The sequence below is a fragment of the Pecten maximus genome, chromosome 13 (assembly GCF_902652985.1).
Source record: "Pecten maximus chromosome 13, xPecMax1.1, whole genome shotgun sequence".
In the NCBI taxonomy this organism is placed as follows: domain Eukaryota; kingdom Metazoa; phylum Mollusca; class Bivalvia; order Pectinida; family Pectinidae; genus Pecten; species Pecten maximus.
Genome location: NC_047027.1, coordinates 26,801,276 through 26,823,822, shown reverse-complemented (window position 1 = coordinate 26,823,822; position 22,547 = coordinate 26,801,276). Strand labels below are relative to the sequence as shown.

The following is a 22,547-nucleotide window of genomic DNA, read 5'->3' as shown; positions in this document are numbered from 1 at the left end:
AGAAACAGAATCCAGTCTAACCGGTCACATCAGTGTCGCTAACTTAGCAGACGATATGTTCAACTTCACAGGAGCTCGATTTTGGAGTAAGGTACTGTAGGCCTTTGACATCAGTGAATAACCACATAACTATAATTCAGTATGCATACACAACCAGAAACCATGTCGATACTGCTGATTTTTCGCAAGATTTTTTTTTTTTTAATGCTGGACTTTAAATGTTGTCGTGTCTAGCATTTCTGACAATTCGACAATGAGCCCCTGTGTGACGACAGTGACAATTTGATTACTTCCATTCTAGATCAGGAATAGAGCTTATAATAATTTTGTGTCGAGTTGGTCGACTTCATTTTTTCTATTATTAACTTTTACTCTCATAACTTGCGTTGCTTTTTTTGTGGTGGTTTATGTAGATAAATGCTAGCATTCGAAATATCTCCTGGCCGAATGTAACTGGGGACCATTGTTTTGACCAGCAACACCTGGGGCTGTATCCCTACTCTGACCGAATCACTGTAAATTGTAGTATACAGTCTCATGAATACAATTTGGTTTACTAACGACATATAGGCAAATGCAACACAGAATGTAAATATAGCATTATAAGTTCAGCAGATAACATGAAAAATGCAACCAGTGAGATGTTAATAATTCATTATCATGATAGATCGACAACTGCTGCTGTAATTGTGGTACAGATCAGTACTATTTCAGTGCATATACACGTAACATATCTTTTTAAGAAAGTGTCCTATATATGGAATTTAAGAATCATAAATAATACGTTTGAAAGTGACAATAGCTACATACGGTGTAAAAATATACAATACTGCAAATAGTTGTATAACATGTCCGTGTGCTGTTCCTGATCCCTCTCCTTAGTACCAATATCCGGTGTACAGTGTTTCGGGGAAAACGTATAACTTAGCAGACACAAACTGTCTTTCTGTGGATATCTGTTCAGTCTGATTCACCAGGAAATCTTAACTATTTTCCTCAAGACTTTTTATATCAATTCACAAATGAATTTGAAATCATCTGTGCAGGTGACGTCGTCGAACTTTGACTGTGTTAAAGTCAAACAGTTCTGGTTTCCTCCGTCATTGTTTGGTTGATAGTCATGCCACAGCTGGGCATCACGTGACACTGGGCTTCCGGTACTCCACACGAATGAGTCCTCTTGAACATTATCCGTCGCCGCGACCAAGTAGTGGTGGGTAGCTGGAATATAAGAATGAAATATATACAGTCACATTGAGATTTGATTTAAACATATTTTTATTGTAATAAATTGTTGACAATTGGGATTGGACACAAGTTTTTCCAACTTAGTGACGCCCTCTCCCTAGTACATAATATAAATCAATACATAATGGACAGCAGTGAATGCAATATATATATATATAAATAAAAAAAATCTATAAAGGAGAGAAGGAGAAAAGGGAAAGATGGAAGAAAAAGAAGGGGGGGGGGGGGGGGGGGGTTATAGTCATTTCCTATGTACAAATACTCTTTTACATACACATACATTTTAGCAGTAGCGATAAGTTGTAAATAGTTATCTGACAGGCTGGAAAACATCGATCAATACACTTTCTTAAAACTTTGTCCGTTATGCACATTCCATGAAAAACTTTACTCTGTAGATCCACTCGAAACCATTCCTTTCCTTGAGCCGTTCAACCATACCAGCCAGCAGATACATGTACAAATGGTATATACTATTGACATATATACAGTATAACATATAATTAATTAATTAATTATTTAATTCATTAATTAGGTAATAGCTAAGATACAGGGTAGTTAAAGGAAATGGGGTAAGGTGCTCAGAAAGTCAAAACCTGCCAGTACTGTCAATATAAAGTTGGACTGCTTTTGCAATACTAAGATTTGCATCGTTTTCTAGATCTGCATCACCTCTTAGAAGTATATCTAATGTGATATTACCAGGGTACCAATGGAGATCATTTAAAAGCGTCTGTTGTATAATGTGATATTTAGGGCACGCAAAGAAGAAGTGATACGAGTCCTCGCACACGGATCCACATACGCATCGTGCTGAAGGCAACAGATTGGATCTGAAAAGATCGTAATTCAGGGTACTTGCTCTATTTCTCAATCTACAGTGGAGAATATTTAGCTGTCGAGTACCAAAATTTAGAAAGCATACATCAGTTTCTGTAAAGAACGTTTTACTAAAATTTGATTTAAAGGAATTTAAAGTTGGAGAATCCCTAATAGATATATCTAAATTATTCCAAAGAGAAGAAGTTGAAGGAAAGAAGGAGTTTAATATGCGTTGGAGTCTATAACGTTGTTGCCGCACTTGCTGGGAATTTCTTAAGTTATAATTTGTTCAGACTCCAGTATTATCCGGTAAGATATCACATAAGTATGGGGGAGCTATGTTATGTTTTATGTTATAAAAGAGGGTCAATTTTCTTATTTCTCTCCTCTTGGCTAATGGAAGCCATCCAATTTCTTTATATATAAACTCTATTTTTGTGTATACTGGTAACCCTGTAATAATACGAGCCGCCTCAAGTTGTAAATTTTCAAGATTATTGGAATTGGTAACGCCACAATTATCCCAAACTTCGCATGCATACTCTAAGATAGGTCTAATGTAAGTTAAATACATTTTTTCTAATGTTTTTCGGCTTAGTAGAAATTTCGGTTTACGAAGAGTTGCTATATATTTAGAAACCTTCTTGATGATTTCGTCTATATGTTTTGACCATTTAGTATCACTACTTAAAATTACTAGTGTTTATGTTTATCTGTTATTTCTATAATTGTGTTATTGAATGTAAAAAGTGGCTGGTAAGGAAGATTTGAAAAGTATACTAGCATGATTTCTGTCTTTTTGGGGTTGAAGGACATAAGCCAGTCATTTGACCATTTTTCAAGAGCTTTTAAATCAGTATTAACAACACGTGTAATATCATCTAAATTTTTTGAAGAGTATGATAATGAAGTGTCGTCAGCAAACAGACGACATAATGATGTGAGTTCGGTGGATATATCGTTGATATAAATGAGGGAAAATAGAGGCCCTAGGACAGATTCCCTGTGGTACACCAGCATTAATATTTTTCGAAGAAGATTTGGAATTATTTATATAAACAGACTGTTTCCTGCACGACAAATAATTAACTATCCAGGTAAGTAATTTTCCATTTCGTCCATATTGTCTAAGTTTGTATATTAGGCCTTTATGCCAAACTCTATCAAAGGCTTTGGAGAAGTCGCAAAAAATAAATGCTATGTGTTCATAATTTTCCAACGATAACAGCATAGAGTGATACAATTCTATCAGTTGGTGCGTGCAAGAGTGTTTTGGTAAGAATCCTGATTGTAACTTGTATATGAGATTGTTTTGGTTGAAAAAATTGTAAATGTGTTTGTATACTAAACGCTCAAATATTTTTTCCAACACAACTTAGTAATGATATTGGCCTATAATTAGATACACTGTGTTTATCCCCACCTTTGAATATAGGCATAACATTTGCTATTTTCCATCTTTCGGGATAGGAACAAGTTTGAAGGGACACATTAAATATGATAGATAAAGGTAGAGCAATCTCATTAATAATCAATTTCAACATTCTATGACTTATTCCATCAGGCCCTGTTGCTTTATTTATACTTAAAGTACATGATATATCTTTCACGTCGTCGGATGTAATAACTATATCGGTAAGTATGGAGTCAGTTAGTGTATCAAATGTAGGTAGGTGTTTGCCTTGGTCATCTAGTGTCGATATAGATAAAGTAAAGTAATCGTTTAGAAGGTTGCATTTTTGTGTGTCATCAGAAATATAGTTCGATGAATGTTCACTATAAAGTGGAGATATTTCAGTGTTTTTCTTCCCTTTAAGTAAAAGTTTGAGCAATTGCCAATACGTTTTAGGGTCAGAATTGGATCTATCAATAAGGCTATCACATTGAGAATCAAGAATACAGACAGACATACAGTCAGGCAGACAGACAGATAGACAGAGAAATCCCTCGGTGTGTCTTAGAGCAAATATACACGATAATTTGTTTGTCACCATATATACTAGTTAAACACCATATATACCATATAAAATTACTAGCTATACACCATATATATACAATGACTAGTTATACACCATACAGTATATACAATATATATACAATAACTAGTTATACACCATATACACCATATATATACAATAACTAGTTATACACCATATATACCATATATATACAATGACTAGTTATACACCATATATATACAATAACTAGTTATATACCATATACACCATATATATACAATAACTAGTTATACACCATATATACCATATATATACAATAACTGGTTATACACCATATATACCATATATATACAATAACTTGTTATACACCATATATACCATATATATACAATAACTAGTTATACACCATAAATATCATATATATACAATAACTAGTTATACACCATATATACCATATATATACAATAACTAGTTATACACCATATATATACAATAACTAGTTATATACCATATATACCATATATATACAATAACTAGTTATACACCATATATACCATATATATACAATAACTGGTTATACACCATATATACCATATATATACAATAACTAGTTATACACCATATATACCATATATATACAATAACTAGTTATACACCATATATACCATATATATACAATAACTAGTTATACACCATAAATATCATATATATACAATAACTAGTTATACACCATATATATCATATATATACAATAACTAGTTAAACACCATATATACCATATATATACAATAACTAGTTATACACCATATATACCATATATATACAATAACTGGTTATACACAATATATACTATATATATACAATAACTAGTTAAACACCATATATACCATATATATACAATAACTAGTTATATACCATTTATATACAATAACTAGTTATACACCATATATATACAATAACTAGTTATACACCATATATACCATATATATACAATAACTGGTTATACACCATATATACCATATATATATAATAACTAGTTATATACCATATATACCATATATATACAATAACTAGTTATACACCATATATACCATATATATACAATAACTAGTTATACACCATATATACCATATATATATAATAACTAGTTATACACCATATATGCCATATATATACAATAACTAGTTATACACCATATATACCATATATATACAATAACTAGTTATACACCATATATACCATATATATACAATAACTAGTTATACACCATATATACCATATATATACAATAACTAGTTATACACCATATATACCATATATATACAATAACTAGTTATACACCATATATACCATATATATACAATAACTAGTTATACACCATATATATACCATATATATACTAACTAGTTATACACCATATATACTATATATATACAATGACTAGTTATACACCATATATATACAATAACTAGTTATACACCATATATACCATATATATATAATGACTAGTTATACACCATATACACCATATACATACAATAACTAGTTATACACCATATATACCATATATATACAATAACTAGTTATACACCATATATATACAATAACTAGTTATACACCATATATACCATATATATACAATAACTGGTTATACACCATATATACCATATATATACAATGACTAGTTATACACCATATATATACAGTAACTAGTTATACACCATATATACCATATATATAATAACTAGTTATACACCATATATACCATATATATACAGTAACTAGTTATACACCATATATACCATATATATACAATAACTATTTATATACCATATATACCATATATATACAATGACTAGTTATACACCATATATATACAATAACTAGTTATACACCATATGTACCATATAAATACAATAACTAGTTATACACCGTATATACCATAAATATACAATACCTAGTTATACACCATATATACCATATATATACAATAACTAGTTATACACCTTATATACCATATATATATAATTTCTAGTTATACACCATATATACCATATATATATACTAACTAGTTATACACCATATATACCATATATATACAATAACTAGTTATAAACCATATATATACAATAACTAGTTATACACCATATATACCATATATATATAATATACATAGTTATATACATATATACCATAGTATATACCATACTAGTACATACTACCATATATCACCATATATACACCATATATACCATATATATGCAATAACTAGTTATAAACCATATATATACAATAACTAGTTATAAACCATATATATACAATAACTAGTTATACACCATATATACCATATATATACAATAACTATATAAACCATATATATACAATAACTAGTTATACACCATATATACCATATATATACAATAACTAGTTATAAACCATATATATACAATAACTAGTTATACACCATATATACCATATATATACAGTCCCAGTTATACACCATATATACCATATATATACAATAACTAGTTATACACCATATACACCATATATACCATATATATACAATAACTAGTTATAAACCATGTATACCATATATATACAGTAACTAGTTATACACCATATATACCATATATATACAGTAACTAGTTATACACCAAATATACCATATATATACAATAACTAGTTATACACCATATATACCATATATACAATTACTAGTTATACACCATATATACCACATATATACAATAACTAGTTATACACCATATATATACAATAACTAGTTATACACCATATATATACAATAACTAGTTATACACCATATATACCATATATATACAGTAACTAGTTATACACCATATATACCATATATACAATAACTAGTTATACACCAGATATACCATATATATACAATAACTAGTTATACACCATATATATACAATAACTAGTTATACACCATATATACCATATATATATACTAACTAGTTATACACCATATATACCATATATATACAATAACTAGTTAAACACCATATATACCATATATATATACAATAACTAGTTAAACACCATATATACCATATATACAATTACTAGTTATATACATGTACCATATATACCATATATATACAATAAGTAGTTATACACCATATATACATGTACCATAATATATGCAATAACTATTTACACACCATCATTAAGGCAGCTTTTCAAGCGATTTTCCGCAATTTTTACACATTTGAACATTCTCAGCTGTTAGTTAAAATTCATTGCGGGATATATATATAGAGAGAAGATAATGACTGGTTTCATAATATATGTTAATATGTTATATTAAACGAGAAACCATTCAATTTTCAAACAAACAAAATTAGAAACATCGAGAAATTAAGTGTCAAAAAGTACGAGAATCAGTAACATTATTCATGACGGCATCTGTTTGTGACGTTAAATTTATATATTTAACTGGCCAAACTGCAATAAATAAATATATGTTTTTCGATTCTATAGTTTTAATAAATTTAGTTAGAGTGGTTTGCGTTTTAGATTTAGAATTAAAATATCTGTATAAACAAATATACTAGATAAAGATATGCTTAGTCTTACAATAATTTGCAATGCATTGACCGTAATGGAAGAGTGCTCTTTACCGTAAACGTTAAGCGATTTATTCAGACAACAATTTCAGGTTTTTTTTGACACAACAAATCTTTATAGATATATTTCAATCATTGAAATGCACACCAATGCTAATTTGAAATGCCCAAACAAAATACTATGTTTACTGCTTAAACTTGATGTGGTCGGTTTACGTCAAAACGACAGGCGATGAAAGATGGTCTAAAGCAGTTGGAATTGGTTTATATCAAGCTTCAATACTTACAGCTATAACCAGGTAATGCTATGACGATGATTTTGATTTTTTCAGTCGTATCTAAGACGGCCAATCTCGTCCCTTGTTGTACACAGAAGTCATTGGCTTCATCATAGTTATACCAGTAATAATGGTATAATCTGGCGTAAAATCCGAGAGACATGCTTCCATCATACCCCGAAGGTATAGCTACAAAAACAATGAAAATTAAACAATAACTTTGCAAGTGACATTAATTTTGGACTTTTAATTAGTCAAACGATCGTTATCAGCTTCAGCATTCATAATGTTGCGCTTAGTATTCAGGGTGGGTGTGAGTTATGATATTGATTGTAATTCAATGTTTGCCTAAGGTTAAGTCCTTTTCAATAGTTGCCGTCTTTTGTGGTTCCCAGTTCGAGGAAAAGAAATTAAGAACGAATGTACCTGTCATAGGCGTGCTATAGGTCATTTGGGTCAAACAAGTTTATTTTAATGTTAATGATAAATCATTCTAAAAAAAAAAAAACAATAAAAAACTACAAAAATGAAATGGGGTGTTAAGATGCCACAATTACGTGTTGTGGCATTGCAAACCAGGATATGCCATTTACCATGGCCTCCTGTCAGTGGACTAATACTTTAGTATGATATGTGATGGTTGCACTTTAATCAGGCTTAATAACGTTTAAAACTTTAAAACCAAACACAGGTTTCTTTATTCATGTACCAGGAACAAACAATCCAATATTGTGAAAAAGATAATGAAATCGTATACCTGAAAAAAGGTAGAGGAAATGCTATAGAAGACATGATTTCCAGAAACAATAATATTGAACCTATTCTCATCACCGGGATATTAAGGACAAATTAGTTTTCGACTTACTTTTCCAAAGGCGATCTCCAGGATTTGACGGTAAGCCGTTCAGTTCGGCATAACAACTACACGTGCTTGTGTCCGAGTTAAATGTTGCGGCGACATTAGTGACCCATTGTGTACAAATGACCAGACAGTTGACCTCTGATAACGCTGTCGTGGTCAGTGTGAGGGAACTGAAATTCTTCTTAGAGAAGTCTACATCACCATCCCAAATCCACTCAAGGAATTCGGACTCCACATGGCCGGGAAAGATAACTATTGAAACAAAACGTACATGGTCAGTGTCATGAAGTGACGCCCTGTCCAAAGATTACGTAAATAATGTTGACAGAAACAATCTAATTTACTCCCCGTACTAAGATTGTGTAAATAATGTCGATAGAAACAATACAATTTACTCCCTGTACTAAGATTGTGTAAATAATGTCGATAGAAACAATCCAATTTACTCCCTGTACTAAGATTGTGTAGATAATGTCGACAGAGTCTTGTAAGTGACGCCCGGCACATAGATTGTGTAAATAATGTTGACAGAATCTTTGAGGTGACGCCACATTCAAACATTGCGTAAATAATGTCGATAGAAGCCATCCAATTTACGCCTTGTGCAAAGATTGTGTAGATAATGTTTAGAGTTAGGGAACTTATGCCCTTAATTACGAGTGGAATAACTCCTACTTTCAGTATCAAATTTATATCATGTACGATAAACAGAAGCATTTATCAAAAGGAGATGTATATCATTTATTTTTTCGCGATGAAATAGAAAAAAAGAGCACTTAAAAATGGACTTACAATTTGGAAGATTTTTTTTTCTTTATGAATTTTATTAATTGACATTTTCAATCTTATATCTAATTACTCCAACAATGTTAGAGGCTCATCACGGCGAGGAACGTTTGACATTCCCAGTGTAACCTCTAACTTTCAATTGGCGATTTACCCGATGTTGACTGTCAAATCTTACAAGTTTGGATTTTGATGATATAAAACATTTTATTACATAAATGTTCAATTACGCCTTGTTGATACCACCTTTTCATACATCAAGAAGTAAATCAATATATTTCGTATTTTCAAAACAAATACCGATTTAAAACTAGGTCAAAGGTATTGATGAAATGATGCAGAAGACTGCTCGTAAAATAAGCATCATTTTGATGTGGATAAGAGTGCGAAGCCTTTATATAGGATATATAATACCTACACTGTAAGTACACACTGTTGTCATCATTTCTAGAGCTATCAACAAACCACAATAACTTTAGATAAGTGCCTTCAGTATAACACAATACAAAATCAGAGCTTAATTGATTATCAGTTGCTTTACCTTTCGCGCTAATAGAAGGCGAATAATAACTAATTCAGTGGAAGAGAAATGTAAATATGCCCAATGTTTACATATGGGAGGGTATTGTAGACTGTCCAAACATATTAAGGTGTCATGCACTTTATGAATACTCGACGCCAGAGGAAGAGAGCGACTCGCAATGAGAGTGAAATATAGCGAAATAACATTATGGTGTAGACAGATTGTAGGAGACGTCAGTCATCAACCAGCAGAGATATCAGAGCAGTTAGATTCTAGATTGATGTAGCAGTGTACAGTAAACATGAAAAATAAGGCACATGTTTTAGATATATAGCAAGTTAACTGTACATATTACCTATAATAAAGTATACATATTTGTGATCTTTACAACATTGGCAATTTCTAAACAAGTAAACTTATTTTTTTCTATGTTTTTCAGACCTGTGAATACCATGGTAACGACTTCAATAAACCAAAATAAATAGTTATTTGCTAAACAAAAAAAGTACCCACGGCCAAGCATCTTTTTGTTGTCTGCTACCTGCTACCTGAGGCAGAAATAAGCCAATGACCAAATATGATCACATAAATGGCACCAGGATTAAATCATTAGGATCAACAGTTTTAGGGCGTACATATGGTGTTTTGAAATTTTTGATATCTTCTATTGGAATTAATTTCATCAATACTATTGCGGTTCTGGTGGTTGCGGTGTCGCTTTAACAGACACAGCTGTCACGCAATTGTGTGTACGATATGACGTCATTGGTATGGTGGTTGGATGTTGCTATAACAGACAGTTGTTATGGTGGTTGCGGTGTCGCTTTAACAGACACAGCTGTCACGCAATTGTGTGTACGATATGACGTCATTGTTATGGTGGTTGGATGTTGCTATAACAGACAGTTGTCACGCCATTGTGTGTTCGATATGACATCATTGTTATGGTGGTTGCGGTGTTGCTATAATAGACACAGTTGTCAAGCCATTGTGTGTTCGATATGACGTCATTGTTATGGTGGTTGGGTGTTGCTATAATATATACAGTCGTAAGGTCATTGTACCTTCGACGTGACTCATTGTGGTTCCAATGTCGCTATAACGAACGCATACATGTATGTATCTACGAAGTGACGCCATTGTTACCATGGTTCCTGTGTAGATATAAGTCGAGTATTGCTTTTTAAGGCGCCATTATTAATTGGCCTTGTGCTTATAGAATTTTTTAACAATATCAAACAATAATCGACATATTTGAGCTGATCTTTTGCATTAAAAGCATTGCGCAAGGCGTGACTAAAAAGGGCTTAGCAAAGCTAGTTCCGGAGTATCAGTCTTAACATTTCTGTATATAATACATAATTATGTGTTCTTTGCTTTAGTTTGGAAAGAAAAGTCCTGTATAAAATATGAATAAAATGTGAAAAAATAAAGAATATCTTTACATTTTAAAGTGTATGTCATCCAATGTAGGCCTTGGAAACAAAACCTTTCTTAGAATCTGCTGGAGGTTTCTTTGTATATATTGTATATACCTGATCAATGTTTACAGCTATTTTGTCAAAGTTTTGTCCATAATAAGAGACATGGCAAAAATGAATTATAATGCTTATATAAAACGGTAAAGACATACGAGACTAAGACAAACTGGAGAAATATTCATTTTTATGTCAATTTATATGTTAAATCAAGAACTAAAGAAGGAATTCCGGATGAAGCAACAATATGTAGATTTGTAATAAATGGACAAACACTACGAAGAAGAACGAAATACTGCTTTCCAATGATAATGAGGAAACACAAGTTTTTCGTGGTAATTATGGAGTAATATGTATTCTTCAAATAAACCCGACAGTCATTCTGTATTAGTTACATTGTTAACAATAAAAAAATAAGTAATTATCAACAAGGTATCTTATATATTGTCAATGTTGACATTATCATTAGTGATGAGGATTAGATATTCCTATATCACTAGGGGCGATATAACTTAAGATTTTGACCAATCAGAATGGTGCTTTCCTTTCAGTGCGTTAAAATCCAACATGTCCGGTTCAGATCCAAATGAAATGAAGACGAGAGAAGAAGTTATTCTGCCGCACCTGTGCAATAAACATTGCAGTTTTTAATCAAAGCAAAGCTTGCCAGGTAACAGCTGAGTTGAGCAGCCTCATCAAAATTGCGTTGTCTTGCCAAGAGCAACATCATAAAAATACGATGTGAAATATTGTGCTAATGGCTACCATGCTTTTTTCTTCTGATTTTATTTTCGCATTTAAAATGAAATAAATTGAAAATTGAGTGGTTTCAAGTTGATTACATCATATTTACGCTCGTATGACAGAATTTACCAGTTCTTTGTCATACTCGTGACATATATATAATATTCAACGAGAAGCCATTCAATGTCCTCAATACATTGTATAAAATCATATGGAAATAATAAGGACACAAGGTGTCGTAGAGTGTGTTGGCTGATAAAGATTCTTCACCTATTATCTGACAACGTAATATTACCTCACATATTGCATTCTACTACTATTTTATATTATATTTATATCATATTTATATTATATTTATATTTCTTGATACTAAATAAGTCAAAATAAATCGTTGTTAAGTACTATTGTGTCTGAATAGATTCACTGTTAAAAATACTGTATATTACATAATGATTTTAATGAACTATCACCAAGCAAGATAAAATGTGAAAATCCAAATTTGATATGAAAAGTGGAACTGTTGAAAAAAAAAATATACGAAATAATTACAGTAAGCAGGTTTGCTTAAAGATTTGTTTAACATTATTTTGAAAATACAGAAATACAGGTTTGCTTAAAGATGTGTTTAACATTATTTTGAAAATTAAAAAATACCAAAAAAGCAAAAGCAAAAACAACATAAAATTAAAATTGACAGTTTGATGACTGCAGAAGTACTCACCCATCGTCATCATGGCACAGATGACACCTTTTAGATAGGTTGACAACATTGAAAGTCCCCCGCGACTCTATATTCACAGGAAACAGTAGATTAGTGTATGACAAAGAATACGTGATCTGTATTCTAACAGTCTGGACTAAAAGTATAAGATTTGATATCAAAACGAAGAAAATTTCCAATAATTCTTTACACCACTTATTCAAAAATGCCCAGAGAAAATTTTCATCAGCCCTTGATGTGACTGTCTCTGAGCGTGTGAATCAGTTTTAAGTCCGGTGGCGTGATACATCAGGAACTATAATAATGGGAATAGCTCGACAAGAGGGGTTATAGTCCCATTGATATGCAAATATGTAAATATTAACTTGAAACAGATTTGTTCAATACAACGACAGTACATGAATACCGTATATATCCTCTGTGTATTTAAATATGTATAGTATAGTGATGTAAAATATATATTTTATACAGACTCAGATATGATGACAAAGTACATATATATAGTTTTTTAATGAAAATCAAAGACGTCTCATTACATATATATCTACTGTGACTTATTGATTTCTGTAATTTATTTCTTAATGAAATAGATTCATTTTCGTGACAGAGTATATATTGTCTTACAATATGAATGATATTAGAAATAAATAAATAAATGAATAAATAAATAAATAAATAAATAATAGATGAATAAATATTGTTTCGCTTACTACGAATTGACACTCTGTTAATTGCTTAAAGTCAGAGGGTCTAAGATATTGATGTGAAAAATGTCCAGTTGTCAGTGCAACGACCTTCATATTGAATAAACAAATACCTATCAATTTGTTGTCACTCAAATAATCGTATTGAAGATATATTGACGATTGTTTTCCGTCATTTTCATCGTACACATAATATATACATTACATAATTATATCAATTGGAACGGGCGATGTTTTTGTGAGGATAATCTTGGATCTTACGCGTTAAAACATTTTTATGTGTTCTATTTCCGTTTTTCTTTTCTTTCTCAAAGTAGATTATGTCATGTTTCATTATACCTCTTGATGTGCTTTGTTTCCGTTTTGGGTTGAGAGTGAGGCATAGTTTTCACTTACTCGTCTTGTAAGGTTTATTCTTCCTTTATTCGTCTTTGCGAGGTGTACTTCTATTGTGTTTGCAGTCAACAAACTCGTCTTGGACAGTTCTATTTTCATTTTGCTAACAGTCTGCAGAAGCTATACTGGGAAAAACATAGTAGCATTCCCTTTGGTGCGTATCTCTTCCATTCTGTTTGTGGAGTATTGTCAGCATTCATCTCCAAACATGATCAGGCCCCACTTGGCTGTCATACAATGTTATATAAAACGGTTAAACAATGCAAGTTACTAACCTTCATTTCTTTGTTCAAATATTTGCTATGAGGCAGTATGTCTATACATATGGAGGGATGTTTTTTTGTATACGTATTCAACTTTAGGTATAAAATCAATATCAATATGATCTCCAGATTATGGAAGTTAATGCCATTATCACCCCCTGAGAGCGTGTTAACAAGAGAACACTGAGGAGATATATTGGATATTGCGAGGTAACATTATCCTGTAGAATGGTCATGCCCTCTGTTCCCGGTTTTGTTTGTCCTTTAAATGTCTCTCCATTCTGCATCTTTCGGACTTGCCTTGCATTTCAATAACATTTTAATTTTGACGGTGTTGTCAATGTTATTGTATTATGATCATAATATGCCGTCAACATCGGAACCAACCTTCAACGTAAAGGAGGTATGTGACACTCGAATGTCATTTATTGTCAAATCACTTTTTTTTACATTGAAACATTTAGCAAAGTAGTTTAAATCATTAAGCTCCATATTGCGCGATTCCGGTTTATATTGTTACTTATGTTAAGGTTAAAATAATAAATATTGTATATGTATCTTAACAAAGCTGTTAGCTGTTTATCTGCTTTTTTCAGTCTCCTACACATGCTGCTATATAACATAAAGTCGGAGTAATAAGAGTTGTTCCCCTTGACTGTGATTCACGTTTCCTTCAATCACAAATCTTTTTAGTTTGTACCGAGTGGTTGTCAACCAAAAGTAGAGGATATTGAGTAAATGCTTTATTTACAGAAGGGACAAGAAAACATAGTTATATTACCTTGGATAACAAAGGCAACGGTTACATAAAACCCTATATCGAATATAATTACATATGAACTGAAATTCATATCTTTAAACAACGGTTTCTCTCAAATACTAATACACGTACAAAATAAGCGTATTGCGTCACCATCACTTATGTTGGTAACAGTCAATACAACCCGTTCGTGATCTCTTCAGTCACGTGACATAATGCGAAGGCGCCGACTCCACGTTCGAGTGCGTCATTTCCGGGTCTGCACAGAGAACATAATATGGCGGTGGGGTCAAACTGCATGGCAATGCAATTGTTGTTAGTGAAACAGTCGAGCGAACAGCCTTCAGCGTTTGTGCACAGCTCTATACATAGTTACGTTTGGAATTACACCGGAGGATCTATCCATGACGCTACTTGTTGTTTGTCCTGTGGATACCCGGAAAACGTCCTATTCAGTTGTCAGTTCGGCAGTTAGTTGTGCTGTGGTTGCCTCTGTAGTAGTTGTATCAACAACTGTGAAAGTGAAAAGATATTGAGTTAATTTTGGATTGCAATGTCAAGAAAGTGCAAATGTACCACTAAACTACAATTTATATCGTTATGGTAGGGATTACCAATGGTTATACAAAAGACAGATTGTGTGGAATTTCGTTGCAGTGTCGAGCAAAGTACAAATTGTACAGCATTTGCATCCTTAGAAATCTTAAGTTACCTCCCTTTGACAGGATTTTAAGTCCAGATTGACGAAGTGTTATCAATACAATTCATTTCTATATAGTATGAATCATTTTGAAGTTTGTGATTAAATATGGGAAGTTATTGACATGTATCTACCAATGGTATTGATTATCTGTCAAACCAATTGTCGTAATCTAAATCAGTTTATTTGACAAAACGGTATGTTTCTTTTAAAATGATATATTGAACGATATTGTAGAAGTTTAAGTGTCCACTGACATTCTCCAGTCATATCCAGACACTTTTAGGCAAACTACGGGCTGGAATGAACGTTAAATTAGCAAAATGCTTTCTCTGTCGAACATTGTAACAATCTGGCATTATGTTTACCTACAATGGTCTTGTCGGCAGCGGTCACCCCTACTGTACAGCATATCACTCAGTACAATTAGTCAAACGTTTATGTGATTAGGATTCAAGCGTCTTTGCCATGCTTCATGAGGGTAACAAACCAGCAAAGTTAAAGTGAATGCTTGTCTTTTATGAAGGCCGTGGTGTCTTACCATCTTGATACAAACATAACATTACATACTGTACATAACTTAGGTTTCGCGAATAGTTTTTATCGCGAACTTACCTCTTCAACCATATTCACGAATACATGATTTTGCCTACAAACGCTTATCTAGAAATTGATTTAAAAATTGTGAGTGATGAGCTATTAGAGACATGGATTCTGCAAGACCGCTATATCGGTAACTGAAAACGTCATATCAACCACCATTTTGTTCTTGGCGTATAATCAGGAGGAAGGCTCATAAAATATTTTTTTTTGGTGCCGGTAATTGGTACAATGGGACTATCAACTTAGTTATGTGAGTGCAAGTGACGATTTAATGAGCTGCAATTCATCCTAAGGCATGCATGATGAATCTGTCTGTGTCTACTTTTGCAGTAATAATAGTGTGATGTAACAATAATAGGACCAGTATTTAGGAATTGTTTAAGGTATATCATTGACGGGTTGTATTTTATATAATCTGGAAATGCATTCCACAAATCAAAACCAGTGCCAAACAAGTTCTTCTGTGTGTGTATCGTTGATTGGTGTTGAATATTAACAACACTTATCACACGCTGAACAGACAATAATGAATCAATTTCATCCTCAGGGATGTCCCGTAACAGTCGGTAAAGCCAATCCGGTGATTAGGAAGACTGTTTAGGTTGAAGTACGCATTCGTTTTGCAAGAAAAGCGAGCTACGCTAAAATTCCATAACTGTAAACTGTAGATGAGTATACTTCGCCTGTGGCACGAAATATGTCGATGGTGAAATCGGGATGATGATTGTATTCCGGTAGAAGATATATTTGTTGAGTTTGGTAACAATATTTTCCAACATATTATTAGCATATCCATGAGGATGGTTACATTGGAGGCTTATTAGAACCATGGCCAGGAACTGGCGGGATTCTGCTCTGTTATTTGCGATGTCTTAAAAACAAATTTGATCTGATATACTATACAGATTTGAAATCAATGACAGTACAGAACAACATAAGCCGTTTACCCCGATCTTTAAACTTCATCAAATATAATCAAATAGTTGTTGTAACAGATGAAGATATACGACAAGGCTAACATACATTAACACACTATTGGTCTTTTTGGTGCATTAGCAAAAACAGATTTGTCATGTCGTGACGTCATATTGCAGGCCATTGACATGGTGTCAAGAGGGTTTAGACATAACTAATTTCACCATTTGAAATATAAATCCTTGTTTAGAATACTGGCCACAATGAAATCATATTTGTGAGCGAATATATATGTGCACATGTCTTGTTTTTAACGATATCTTATTCAAATACACTTACACACTACATCAAAATACAATTACGCCTATCAGTAGGATTATAACCAACCTATAAGCTTAAAAATAAATTTATTGTTACTTGATCAACATAATATGAGATCAGTAAAATGGTATGTGTTTTCATACAGACGACGATATCAGACTATGTGTATCCATACAGGACATTACTAACACCGGCAAAGAGTCTCTGTCCTTCGTATACCCGTACACCGGAAATTGATACCATGGTGGCGGCAAAGGACCGACACACGGGTAGGCCGAGCAATGATTTGCAGTATTTTATGCATTTACACGATATGAAGCAACCTACTCTCCCTTTCAAACATATATGTATGATCCATGTGTGACTCTTAATATTAGGCAATTCTTGAGAAACGTGGATGCTAAAATTGAGTCATATTGCAAAGTGCCGCAATCACAGGAAGAGTTGAAGATGAGCCATGATAACTTATGGTTGGTTGGAACTACGATCAGCTGGTGGCATATACATGTATGCCACGCTTTGATAGCCAATAGTTTTGTGTATGGCCGTTCTCTTTAAAGAATTCATAACGTCAGCAAATCATCCGGACATACATTCACACTTATATAGAATTATACTTTCAGATAACATGAAAAATGTTACCAAGGAGATTTTAATCATGCATTATCACGAAAGATCGGTACAATGCATTATGTTTTCACTACCTATACACACGCCTTATAAGAAAAATTCTAAGAATTAAGAAAGTGTCCTATATATGGAATTTAAGAATCATAAAAATAGGTTTGAAAGGGACAATAGCTACATACGATGTAAATGTATGGAATACTGTCAATATTTGAAAAACCCATCCGTGTGCTGTTCCTGATTCGCCTCCTTGTTACCAATATCCGGTGTACAGTGCTTCGGGGAAAACGTTCAAACTTCACACAGTCCACACTGTCTTTCTGTAGATATCTGGCTGATTTGTAAGGAAATCTTACCGTTGAATCAAACATTTCACATTAGTTCACAAATAAATTTGTAATCTTTTGTGCACGTGACGTCGTCGAACTTTGACTGTTTTAAAGTCAAACAGTTTTGGTTTCCTCCGGCGTTGTTTGGCTGATAGTCATGCCACAGCTGGGCATCACGTGACACTGGGCTTCCGGTACTCCACACGAATGAGCCCTCTTTAACATTGTCCGTCGCCGCAACCAAGTAGTAATAGGTAACTGGAATACAACAAGAGAGAGATAGAGCATTGGATAAATGGAGTATGCCAAGCTATTCTAAATGAACAAATTTCATTGTTTTCGTTGGTAATAGGCATATCAATGGTATATCTACTCTATAACTCTAAAAGTTTTGATGACGTCACAATAACATTAACTAGTTATTATTCACACCATATATAAATTTGACAAGCGGTCTTCCGCAATTCTTACACCGGTGCTGACCATTTGAACATTCTCGGCTGTTTGTTAAAAATTCATTGTGCGATATATACGTATATATACATGTACATACTAGTATTTTTTAGAGTCAAAAGTTTTAATACGTTTTTGTTACATTAATTAGCTTCTTAGTTTTAAAATTAAATATTTGTATAAACAAATATATATAATTGTCAATGCCGACAACGACCAACAACAGAAGAGTGCTCTTTACGGAAAAAAAACATGATTTGGAAATTTGTCCCAATGATAATTGAAAATGCTCAAACAAATACTATGCTATATAATCAAAATACTAAACTATGAAAATCATTTATGAATGATAGTACAAATCAGATGGGATTGCTTTACTTTAAACTTCAAAACTTACTGTCAAAACCAGGTAAAGCAATAATGATGTTGATTTTGTCAGTCGTATCTACGACAGCCAGTCTCGTCCCCTGTTGCACACAGAAGTCATTGGCTTCCTCATAGGTATACCAGTAATTATTATATAATCTGATGTAAAATCCAAGAGACGTGCTACCTTCATACTCCAGAGGTATTTCTGCCAAAGACAATGAACATTACACAATAACTATACAAATGACATTAATTTTGGACTTTTAATCAGTCAAAATGATCGTTATAAGTAACAACATTCGTAATGTTGCGTTAAGTAGTCAGGGGAGTATTAAATTGATTGTAATTCAGTGTTTGCTTAAGGTTTCGTCCGTTTCAACCCTTGTAGTCTTTTGGGTCCCCTGTCCGAGGATTGAAGTCTTCAAACTTTTAACTTAAAAAAAAAGATTGTACCTGTCACACGCGTGCTATAAGTCATCTGGGTCAAACAAGGTTATTTTAATGTTAAGTTCATTATAAAGTAACATATAAACAGTTGCCTGTTAAGAATGCCAAGCTCATGTGCTTTTCACAAGACAAACCATAATATGCCATCTAGCATGGCCTCATGTAAATGGATGTAGGCACCAATACTTAAGTACGATATGTGATTATAGTACGTTATAAAGCGTATCCCATCTACTGTAATATGTTTAGTAGCAGTTTGTATATTTATACTAAGGACCTGTTGATCTGTTAATCATCAGATCGTCATGTGCAAATACCAATTTAACACTAATTAGACAATGTAATGTTGTTTGTACTCAATTATCTTCTGGTAGTGATTAATATGGTATTTGCAAGTACACTTCAGGTCACGAACCACATGACCATATTAAGAAAGGGAGGGGGGATTAGTCTGTCCGGCCAATGCACATCTTAGTAGTACAAAAGTACCATATTTCCCTTGTACATTGTATCATTGTCACTTCTAGCCGTACATCATCATACGGATACAATATCGTACACCCTTCAACAGCCTCAATAAAAGAAATGGAAAACCTACATACATTGTTATCATGCTGAAGATATACCTAACAGTTGCCGAGATATTGAGGAAAAATTAGACTTACTTTTCCAAATGTGATATCCAGGATTTGACGGCAAACCGTTCAGTTCGGCATAACAGCCACATGTACTTGTGTCCGAATCAAATGTTGCGGCGACATTAGTGACCCATTGTGTACAAATGACCAGACAGTTGACCTCCGATAACGCTGTCGTGGTCAGTGTTAGGGAACTGAAGTTCTTCTTAGATAAGTCTACATCTCTATACCAATTCCACCCAAGGAATTCGGACCTCACAGGGCCGTGAAGGACAACTATTGAAACAAAACGTACATGCATGGTTAGCGCTAGGAAGACTTTGCGACCGTGATTATGGTCCTTTGGATTCCGTTATTTATTATTGTGTGTCTTTTTTTTTTATAGAAGGGCGCTCTATTAAGTTATAATTAGACAAAATACAATTGAAATAAGAGAAATATATTAACCACCAAATCGTATACCTAAACTTCACGCACTGTTCAAAGATTATGTAAGTAATGTTGACAGAATCTTGAAAGTATCGCCACGTACAAATATTTTGTAAATAATGTTGACAAAAACAATCCACCTTGCGCCCTGTATACAGATTGTGTCAATAAAAGTGACAGAAAAAATCAAACTTATGCTTTTTCAAATAATTGTAAATAATGTTTTCAGAAACTTTATGAACTTGAGAAGTGATGCTATTTTATATAAGCGGAATAACGTTACTTTCACTATGAAAATAATGTCATAGACAATAAGCAGAAGTATTTATCGAAAGAAGACGTAAATTATTGATTTGTTCGCGGTGAAATAGAAACAAATCGGAATTCAAAAAAATAACTATTGGAAAGACTTGTTACACCATTGTGACTACGATGTTGCTTTGCTGTGTTGTCGGTATATCAGACAAAAGTTTTTTACGCCTATGTGCCCACCACGTGACGCCATTGTTATCATGGTTCCGGTGTGCGATAAGTCAAATTATTGCTATTAAGGCGCCATTATAAATTGACCTTGTGCTTAGAGAATATTCAACAATATCCAACAATAAAAATGAACTTATTCTATTGTTTTAAAATCATTGTGTAAGGCGTGACTAAAAAGGGCATTGACAAGACGAGTTCCGGAATATCACTATTATGCGGTTAATCTCTGGAATAAAATGGGACAGTTATGCTTTGGATGAGACAGTATTTCATCGGTGTTCTTAATACAACTACTGTGTTGTCGCTGTATTTTTGACGCATTTGTTACACCAGCCATTGTCAACTTCCGTTTTTGACATTTTCATGGATTGGTGTCTTTTTGTACTGATAACACTATATAGACTTTTCTTTCTATTTGATACAAAATGAAGTAGACCATAAATACGGCATCTATTCAGCTATGTTATGCTTCCAACTCAACCGCTACATTAAGACTGCGAACCCGTTGTATGGCGTTTCAAACGATGCAATATTCAATAATTCCATATTGATATTAGATATTTTCAATTGATGCTTAATATCTTAATCATTATTCATTAATTGCAAATATTTGTTCAATGATTTGTAAATATATGTTCAGGAAATTTGTAGATATCTATTCGATAATTTGCCAAATAAAAACCCAAAAAAACAAAACAAAAACCAAACAAAAACCAGGACAACATGGAAACTGACTGAGATTGACGTACTCACCGATTGTCATCATGGCACAGATGCCACCTATCAGATAGGTTGAAAACATTGAAAGTGCCCTAGTCGCTATATTCACAGGACACAGTAGATTAGTCGATGATCCCTATTCTGACAGTCTGGAAAAAAAGTATGAGATATGTTATTAAAACGATGAAATTCCCAATGATTCTTAACACCAGTTATTCTAAAAATGCCCGGAGAAATTTTTCTTCAGAGCCTGATGTGACTGTCTCTGAGCGTGTGGATCAGTTTTAAGCCTGGTCGCGTGATAAACCAGGAAATATGATAATGGGACTAGCTCGACAGGAGGGGATCAAGTCTCATTAATACGCAAATAT

General features: G+C 32.9%; 1 protein-coding gene across 1 annotated transcript; it reads right to left on the bottom strand.

Annotated features, from left to right (window-relative positions):
- Nucleotides 1–537: 537 nt before the first annotated feature.
- LOC117340590 lies at nucleotides 538–22,219 on the bottom strand. Its single transcript, XM_033902350.1, has 6 exons — nucleotides 22,210–22,219; nucleotides 19,488–19,664; nucleotides 18,736–18,895; nucleotides 8,771–9,063; nucleotides 7,915–8,094; nucleotides 538–1,221 (listed from the first exon to the last, which is right to left on the bottom strand). The coding sequence occupies exons 1-6, from the start codon at nucleotides 22,217–22,219 to the stop codon at nucleotides 1,007–1,009; spliced, it is 1,035 nt and encodes a 344-aa protein (XP_033758241.1). The 3' UTR covers nucleotides 538–1,006.
- Between the last annotated feature and the right edge of the window lie 328 nt (nucleotides 22,220–22,547).